The sequence below is a fragment of the Rhipicephalus sanguineus genome, chromosome 3 (genome assembly GCF_013339695.2).
Source record: "Rhipicephalus sanguineus isolate Rsan-2018 chromosome 3, BIME_Rsan_1.4, whole genome shotgun sequence".
Taxonomy (NCBI): domain Eukaryota; kingdom Metazoa; phylum Arthropoda; class Arachnida; order Ixodida; family Ixodidae; genus Rhipicephalus; species Rhipicephalus sanguineus.
Window position 1 is genome coordinate 177,809,744 of NC_051178.1, and position 9,559 is coordinate 177,819,302.

A 9,559-nucleotide genomic window follows, 5' to 3' on the forward strand; every position below is an offset into this window, starting at 1 on the left:
CACTCGAGCACGGCAGTATTGCTGTGAAGAGCTGAGGATTTTTCACTTTTGTGAAATGTGTTGTTCGAAATGGCTGGCCTCGTACCCCCCTTTTTTTTACATTTTCGCTTTCGCTAAGTGGGCTTTTGAGTAAACAGTTGAAGTGTAGGCAACCTCAAAACGTTACACGCGAAAAACGCAATAAATAGGTGAGGTGGCGAATGACTGACAGGCAGAGGTGAATGAACATGAACAACAGCGAGAGAGAGAGAGAGAGGGGTAAAGACAGGGAAGTTACCCAAGGACAATCTCCAGTTGGCTTCCTTGTAGTTGGAAAAGGAAAAGGGGAGTGAAAGAATGAAAAAGACGAGCCTGTGACGACACTTCAACGTCACTAGGACTATGGCGATGTCAAACTAATGCACAAAGACATTTTCAGCGCACAGCTAAAATATGTTGTTTAGCTAAAATATGTTGTTTAGTGCTAAGAAACCGCAGCAACCCCATCATGGTGAGTAGCAAATTTAATAGCGTAGCAAAATGGATAATTTACGCACAGCTTAGAACTGGTTATTTGATTGTCAAAATTATCATTGGTATTACACTTCCCATTTCTGTAGTATGCGGGATAAAAACGTTTGCCAATAATATTGCCATTCAGCGAATCAGGGCAGGAAGACGCGCAGAAGCACCGCTATGTCCTTGGGAGTAACCGCATACTGATAAATAACCTTCGAAAGAGAGTGATATTGAAAATCACTACGAAATGGCAGGGATATAGTGAAAAAGTAGGCAATATGCGAATAAGGTTGGAATACAGAAGATGTGTTTAGGCTTCAAAAAAAAATTAAGTTGGCTCCGCGTGTGCACCTAGGGATATATTAAACGTTATAGTGCGCATGTAAAAAAAAGAAATGGAAAGAACGTTGCCCTGCCCACAGTTGGGAAATACAGAGAGAAGTTGTCAACCTGCAGTGCTGTGATGAATGCACAACCCTTTTCACACACCAGTGCCCGCCGCTGCACTGGATGGCAACGTTATCGTTGCGCGCGTTTCGCAGACGACCGGAAACAATACTACCTGCGGTGAATAACAGAGAGCTGAGCTAGTTGGTAAGTATGTTACGGAAGAGCCGTAACATTCCTTTTGCGGTGATGGTGTTGAATGCACGGTTAACGTCTTTACCGACCATGACACTGCCGGATATTGAGAGATAATGCGGCAGACGCGCATGCGTGACAGGGCCTTCACCTGCGTGTTTTGAGTGGTACGAAACCGGACGGCCGAAACAGACTAGACTTCGCGTTTGTCAACAACCTCTGGCTCTGAGGCCATGGAGATTGCGCATGTATACATACATAATTGCCATTCATTAGCAAACAGTTCACTGTATAACCCGGTAACCAGTACTGCAGCTGCGGGCACTTCGGGTAGCGAGAACGCGTGGACGAGTGGAAGGGCATCACTAAATACAAAAGAGGAATAACATCTGCTAACCGCCAAGCTCTTATGTACAGCGCCTGAAAACTTGCAGGTATAGGTGACGAAATCCTACGCTGCTTACAGGTGACGAGTGTGGCAGTATTATAGTGCCGTTTTTATGCCCACGTCTATAGGCAACAGCAGCGTACGCAGTACACTTTACTACCGCGGTGACCTTTAGTGGAAATAATAGCAACCGTTCCTCCCCTCCCCTATCCTTCCCTCTCTTCTGCGATACACTTATAGCGAAGTGTGCGCTGACTGCGGCGTACACCCGCTGCCAGGTCTCACATAGACAAAAAAGGCATTCAGGCGTAAAATAAGACAGAACTGAACGACATGAGCAAGCGCCTTATCAGTTGCGAGGTGCGCTCGTCCATGTGGTTCATGAAGTCCTAGTTTTAATTGCAGCTCCTTCTAGTCATGTAACAACTAGCCCGACAGCACACGTTAGCTATCTTATATGCAGCAGATAGGCACCCATGGATACCTCACCTCAGAGAGATAGAGAAGAAAAGGTAATGGAAAGGAGGTTAAGGAGAAGGAAATTTCGCTTTGCGACCTTACAATGGGAAACGGTGGAGAGGAGAGAAAGGCGGAGACACGCGATCACAACCGGTTGCATACTACAGCATACTATCGCAGAACAGGTACGCTTGTAGCACAACGAAATTAGTTGTGGATAAAGTCAATTGTCCGTTCTTAAAGGCACTTTCATAAGAACCGTAACATTCCTTTCGTTGCCCTCTGCAGTGGGTTGAGTTACGGCAGCGTTCTAGGAAACGCTACAACAACGTGTAAGGAATAAGTACTCGGTACGGAATACTTCTGCAATGTGCCGAGGGAAACAAAAGAAGATAGGATGAGCTGGTAGCACTGATTACCGGATCAGTGCCGTGACGATATTGGAAGATGCACATGCGTTACAGCGAGCAAACAAGTTTCCAGCAATACAACTGTGCCGTGGTGGTGGTTGCCAGGGGCGTAGCCAAGGGGGGGGGGGTTAGGGGGGTTCAAACCCCCCCCCGAAATTTTTCAGTTTTGCTTGCGTATATAGGCATGTACACATACAAACGCACGCACGAACACACATAAAGTACGGTTAAACCCCCCTCCCCCGAAAAAAATTTCTGGCTACGCCCCTGGTGGTTGCCGCAAAACGCGTTCAGATCGAATGACTGCTGAAGCGGAGCGGCGTGCATCAGCGTCGGTCTGGGAATCGAAGCGAGAAAGTTTTACGCGTGACTGCTTGCGTCCCTGCAGGCAGGCGGAGCGTTTACACGGCAGCAATGCCACTTTGACGGGTACCGTATGTCAGTCGACGTTCGCGGAATGTAATCCTGTTGTGCAACGGTGACACACGGGACCTGAAGCAAACACGCCTCTATCGACACCGTCAAGCGCCAAGTACAATCCATGGCAGGATATGCATGTAGTGACTAAAAGGGGTCAGCCAACGTATTAATTGGGGCTCTGTATGGACAGGCCACCCAGTTCTTGTGCATAGGCGCTTCCCTTCGAAAGAAAGTGGAGCCTTCGCGAGGTCGTTTTAATTGTTGTCATTACTGTAAGACCTTCGTCATGTTTATATAGCGTGATTGTCCGTCAACAGCCGCTGACTGATATGACAGGAAGGAAGTCGATGGTACCGGCAAAGAAACATTGTAGGCAGTCACGTGACATATTGTTTAGTTTTTCTTGCTGAGAAGTACACAGTCCAGGATCTCAGCTAGCTCGCCACACTCCATTTTCACTGCAGCCGGGCCATCCGTGCCTTCACCTTTCTGGTGATGCCGTTGACGATGATCAGTGTGCTGACCATGTGGGTGCGAGTTCCCAAGCTTAAATCATGACAAGCGTTTCACGTTGAAGTTAACGGCACAGAAAGGTAAACAACAAAGCGCGGATGATAATGTAATGAGAACACTTGTTTTCTTCAATTTCTGCATTGTGTGTCACTTCGCTTAGCTCCCTCTAACGTAAATATTTCTCTGTTCTTTTCAGCCAGCTTCTTTCAGTATGCTTTCCTGGAGGTACGCGTCTATACAACTATTGGCCGCGAGATCGAGCGGAGTCGCCGCCTAGCGGCTTCTGGCTGAACCGCGCCTAGTGTGGATTGCTCCATACGTCGTCTGCTAGCCCCGTTGTGTTTGCATGTGCGCGTACGTCACGCAGGTCCTCAAAAGGCGGTTTGTTCCGTTGCGTTAGTGCAACTTTTAACCGCTCGTACGTATGCCTAACACGATGTAAAGAAGCATTTGGCCTTGATCGGCTGTATATGTATACTGTAATAAGATCGGTGAGTGCACTTGTCTACAGTGCTGTGTGTACCGTCCGTCGTACCATCCGTTCACGAGAGTCATATCAGTGTAGGTGCCGCTCTATGGTTCAAGCGCATTGCAAAGTGCACTTGGTGTTGCCCTAAAGATGAGAAGTATTAAATCTCTTGTGAATATAGCCTTTTAGCGGCGCGGTGGTAAAAAAAAGGCTCGCATGTACTTGAGCGTTGTGGTTAGGTGTTGTTTATACGTTACGCGACGAGCTTTAGTTGTGTACTGTCATGGTCTCACTAGAGAGAAATATTTCTGCTAAGTCACGTGTGACACTTCGGTACCTAAATTGTCCCCTAAAAAGAACAGAAAATGAAATCACACGGAAATCGCAAAACTGAGTTGCCTTGCGCAATTTTAACTTGTCGCGAAATTAATACAAAACACCCGTGTACTTAGATTAAGGTGTGCGTTAAAGAGCGCTGATGGTCAAAATTAATCCAAACGGCGTAGTTTACATTTATGTCGTAGTAATTTCACGCGAAGCCACACCTTTTTTTCTTTACATTATCTTGAGCGTTTGTGTTGCGTTGTTTAGATTGACGGAAGACAGCGGACATTATTCGTATGAAAAAAAATCACAGCATATCCACGGAGTGAAGGATAATGAGTAGGCGAAGCTGCGGAGGTTCATCGGTAAACCGTGAATCTTCCGTGAATTCTGCCCAGTACATCATCACCGACGTGAGATCGGGCGCGTTTATACTAAAGGTTCGATGAGTTATGACGACTTGCAGCTCACTTTAACTTTACATGTACGCTGTGAATTTTCATTGTTTAGAAAACCATTGCTTTAGAAAAATCTGGCGTCTTTCGTTAAGCAGCTGGCGTCTTTTCGTTTTGCTTTAGAAACATCTGGCGTTCGTTCGTTTTGCTTTTACAAAACATCTGGCGTCTTTCGTTGGTTTATTTTATCAATCAACGGCGTTTTGAACAAAATTTTTATTGTTTAATCACGCACAGGAGAAATCTCACCAGGCACTACCTTGGAGGTAAACAATGGCTGCTAATTGGAATGAGAGACAGAAGAAGTCGGCTTTTAGCTAACACTTACACTTCTACTTCTACTAACGTTTCCTACTGGAACATGCCAATGGCTGCTAATGGGGAATGAGAGACAGAAGAATTCGGCTTTTAGTTAACGCGCACGCTGCGAATTTTTTATTGTTCAACAACGCACAGGAAAAATCTCCCACCGGCACCACCTTGGAGGTCAAAGCGTAAGACTTGTTACGGACTACGACGACGACTACGAGGGACGAACGGGTGCCGCCTTAAGGAGCTTCGCCCCTAAAACGTACTTTGGTCCAATGAAATAACCGGACCTTTGTTCCATTACTATCGTGCAAGTAATCAATCGAAGAAATTTCCGTGCTGTACAGTTACCCTTATGTATTGTTACTGGAATATAAACAAGCGTGTGCGTGTTAAACGTCTCTGTAGCGCTAAAGCGCTGTCAGCCACGTAGCTTTCCTCAGTAAACCTATCAACTGTCCTACATTTCATGGAGAACTGAATAAGAAATGCGAATGAATATTTGAGCACGCAGTGCACAAAGTGCTATTTCAACAGATCGTGCAGGAATACGGGCTTTCTTTTTTTTTTTTTTGAGGGGCATCCAAATGAACAAGAAGTAAATAGTTAATTCAGTCGCGCTATACAGCAGTGCGTAGTAGGTGGAACACAAGCTAAACATGTACAAATAAAACAAGAAAACGTCACCCATTGCGAAAACGCCGACTGTCGCCGAAGGCGAGCAACTCGTTCGTTGGCAGAATGCGCTTCTCTTACAAGTAAGTGTAACGTTCGGCGCGCTTCGTGCATTAATTCGGGAATGAAGAGCGCGCATATTACCACAAAGCTGCAGTCAACGCATTTTGTTTGCCGGAAATCGGGTTACATCGCTCACAACGGAGCGCCGTTGTGCACGTTTGTATACGCGCCGACAACCGCCTATCCACACTAGCGCGGCGACGGTGCTGCCACCTGCAGCCCGATCTCGCGGCGAATAGGTGTCGTAGGAGTCAAGCAGGTCCAATTCCTATTGAGTTTGTGACAGATGCCTTGAATAGGTCGCGTTCGTGTCATATCAATTAACGATACTCACCAACCATAGTCTGTTTGCTAATTGTCTTCATACGACCGTACGCTGCATTTGTTTGCTCAATTTATTTTTAACACTTATTACCAGTTGCTTTTGCATTGAAGTTTTATATGGATAGGCAAAACCAAAATTCGTCCGTTCTACGCACGCAAGAACTCCTAGCGCATATGTGCCACAGAAATTGGGCAAGCCCCACTACTCACCGCTGGTCCACTCGAAATCAAGAAGGGAACTCACACGCAGCAAACCCAAATTAAGATTTCTGCACAGACGTAAGGACTATTGATAGTTTGACCAACCAACCGGCAAATGTAAACAGTAACTTAGGAGTCTTCATGAACCGTTGGGATGAACACCGAGGCCGCACGCATCAGTTTTGCTGGTTAACCATCAGTATACGGAGTGCTTGGACGGTGCTTTTTTCCTTGGGATACTTGAGCGCAGAAATTTTGGTCTGTCTTTCTGCCTGTCTGTCTGTCTGTCTGTCTGTCGCACGATTCAGCCACCCGGCGAAATTTTAAGCACTTGCTGGACGCCCAGCCATCTTGAACTGGTAGCTGCTCTCATACTTGTGAACATTTTCGATCAAAAAGCAAATATTACGCATATCTGAGACGCAATATCAATACGTAAGTATTAGGTGGTGTGTTCCCTTACTAGAAAATACACCGATACGTAATTCTAAAGGTCCTAGTGTTTCTCAGGCTCCGCTGAAAATGCGACGTTATGCACGAAAAAGTCCTCTGCCGACGATATGGTGCTGCCACATGGCTGTGGCCTTGGTTTCTGCACAAGCTCATGTTTCCTGACGCCGCTGCCAGATGGCGTCCGTATCTCACACAGCACCTCCTCTATTTTATCAATACCAGCCAGATGCGGCCGATTCAAGATAGAGGAGGCGCTGTCTGAGGCAAGGCAAAACATAAAACATAAATCTGCGTGCTTCGATGACATTTGCAGCGAAGCACGCAGATACACGGCCAATTTTTTGATAAATGAGTTGGATAAGGGAGTATTAATAGCAACAAGCTCAAGTGCAATTTTTATGTATGAATGAAAATTGTAATACGTGTCGCATATTTCCAAGGTGTACGCATGGGGACGCAGCAGTGGCTGCTTCTTGAATGTGTGCGAGTATGAATAGCGAAGCGTTCTTGCTGGTGCAACCAGGAGGCGCTGGTGCGACGGAGTGATCAGTTTGACAACAGCGTCAGCCAATGCTGAATGTGCCTCGCTGTGGTCGAAATATGTTGCGTGCACTGGTGTATGAACAAAATCGCGATTTCTTAAGTGTCAGGTTGTAAACTTGCTGCGCTGTGTCATATGTGTGGTTGACCTGAACTGTTGCCTTCCCTTTCTATTTGACTCCCCTATCCGCGTATACGGCAGTGAACTGGCCAAACTCGGCTAACCTGCCTGCATTTTCCTTTCTTCTGTCTGTCACTTTTCCTTTTTGAGTGTCGTGCCTTCATTCTTTATTTATTTCATTTTGTACGTTCATCCCACTGTCCATTTCGTGTGACGCACTAACGAAAACAAACACAGGCCGTCTTGCAAAGATATGTATTCGTGGTTCGCAATAAATAGTTCCTAAAACAGATAAGACGTCAGTAATTCTCTTGCTATCGTTTTCACAACGATGATAATTCATCAGAACTACGCTGGCATTGATACAATTGCTATTGCACTTTCGTGGATAGCTTATCGCAGCGCCTGTTTCAATAGAGAAAACTGAAAGGGATTCAGTTCCTTTCGCGATTTTTAGGTGACCGTATTGGTTGCAAGAACACAGTCCGAAATGATTCTCATTGCCATAAAGCTTATAGGTTGTAGTTGCAAGCAGTCGGAACTTAAGTTGCGAGCAGTTGTAGTCATCATTTAAAGCCCAAAGTAGTAAAGAACGTTGAGGTCGGGCTCATAATAACGCTGATGAGCCAATCCTAACGTCGTTCTTGAAAGAACGAAATAGCTTAGGTTTGTGAAAGTAAGAAGTCTACTTAAGGATACAGACCTATTAAGATGCTGTGTAGAATAAACAAAGAAGAAATGCAATAGGAGATGAAATTGCTTGCCTTTGCTTTCCGTGAAAGGCAAAACAAACATAAGTACTATAGCAAGATCACTGTGACGCATTTTTCTGATCATTATGTTCTCTGGTAAACATAAGCCCATTTTATGGATTCACTACGTCTTAGAACTCAATTTGTCACATGAAGACTGCTTTCTACTGACGTTCTAGTTTGACGCCGCCAGAACAAGTCCATTTTTTTGCCTTTGACGAATGAAGTTGGCCGGTTCGTTTAAGTGATAACAGAGAAGATATATCACACAGGTATATCACAGAGCAACTGTTTTTGAACTCAGAGGTGTGTTACTGCAGCAGGTGTCTCTGTTGGCAAGCGTGGTGCGTGACATAAAATACGAGTGTTTCCGGCGTCTGATACACGGCTGTGTGCATTCTCTGGCTGTACGTAGGCTCACCGTTCCCGCCTCCAACCGAGGACGTGTCCCAGCCACCGCCATTTCTGCCTCAAGTCCCCCGAAGAAGGCACTCCAGTTACCGTAGTAGTAAAAACGAATCCTCGAGGATGTAGGCACATCCCTTTGCTGAACGGCTTGCGAGAGAGAAGGTATAATTAATGGCCAAGTGGCTCGAAGTTTCGCTGAAGCCTGTTTCTGGAGTATGGAGTCGCCACCATCTGCAAGGGAAGCAACAGTGGTCGAGGAGACGATGGCTTGTAGATGAGTATGAGAATGGTTGACACTACCAAAGGAGTGCGTGATATCTACTGTGGTATGTTTAAGACGCTCAAGGCGCGACCAGTGATACTGTGGAATTGTGGGTGTCCCCTAAAACGCACCGCACGTTCGAAGTATCAAGCGGAAGTGCATCTTTTAAACAATTAGCGCATTAAGTTACCAGTCAAGCACTAAACTTTTCAAAACTAGAAAACGCAATTTATAACTCATAAAAGCAGTTTTGAACGACAACGCGGGAAATAAATAATAAGAGCGTCCAAACTGTCTTTTAACAATCACACACTGTATGCCGGTGCGCTTGTATGATCTCAACAAAAAAATTCGGCAGATCCCACGTACCGTGGGAGTCGATGTTATGCGAAGCATGTGGCGGGTAGGTGACTGTGGCGTAACTTTTTTTACTGAGCGACACGTTACAAAATGACGCTAAAAATTTGTATATATTTTATACGCACACATATATACGTTGAAGAGCCGCATATCTGTTATATAACCAGTTGTTTACGGTTGGTTAACGCTGCCAATGGCAACGTGGGTATTACCTAAACCAGAAGCGGTAAGCTGATATGTAGGGCTTATACGTGTCCCGAGAACGCACGCACGTTTCACGAACCCGTGTGCATGTGTGCAAGTTCCTGCCAGTTCTTGAACAAGGGCATAATCACCATGATCAGTGAGCACCAGCAGCTGGTCATGACTTGTTATAGGATCCGGTCGTGATCGTGGTGACGAGGGTTCCATGTGTAGTGAATTATGTGGTATAGTAGAGCTGTTGAAATTCGTGGATGCCTCGGTCATTTCGTCGACAAATTATCTGTCGACAGAGCCGGCGACATGTGCGAACCTGAAGCCACCCTTCGTGTTGGTGAGGTATAGGCCGTCGAGGCTGGTAGGTCTGGATAG

General features: G+C 45.8%; 1 protein-coding gene across 1 annotated transcript in view; it reads left to right on the top strand.

Moving 5' to 3' along the window:
• Positions 1–8,536, top strand: part of LOC119386129 (sodium-coupled monocarboxylate transporter 1) — a 34,891-nt gene extending 26,355 nt beyond the window's left edge. Inside the window, exon 16 of the mRNA XM_049414227.1 lies at positions 8,372–8,536. Coding sequence (XP_049270184.1) covers positions 8,372–8,490 — 119 coding nt within the window. The 3' untranslated portion in view covers positions 8,491–8,536. The remainder of the gene's footprint in view (positions 1–8,371) is intronic.
• Positions 8,537–9,559: the final 1,023 nt, after the last annotated feature.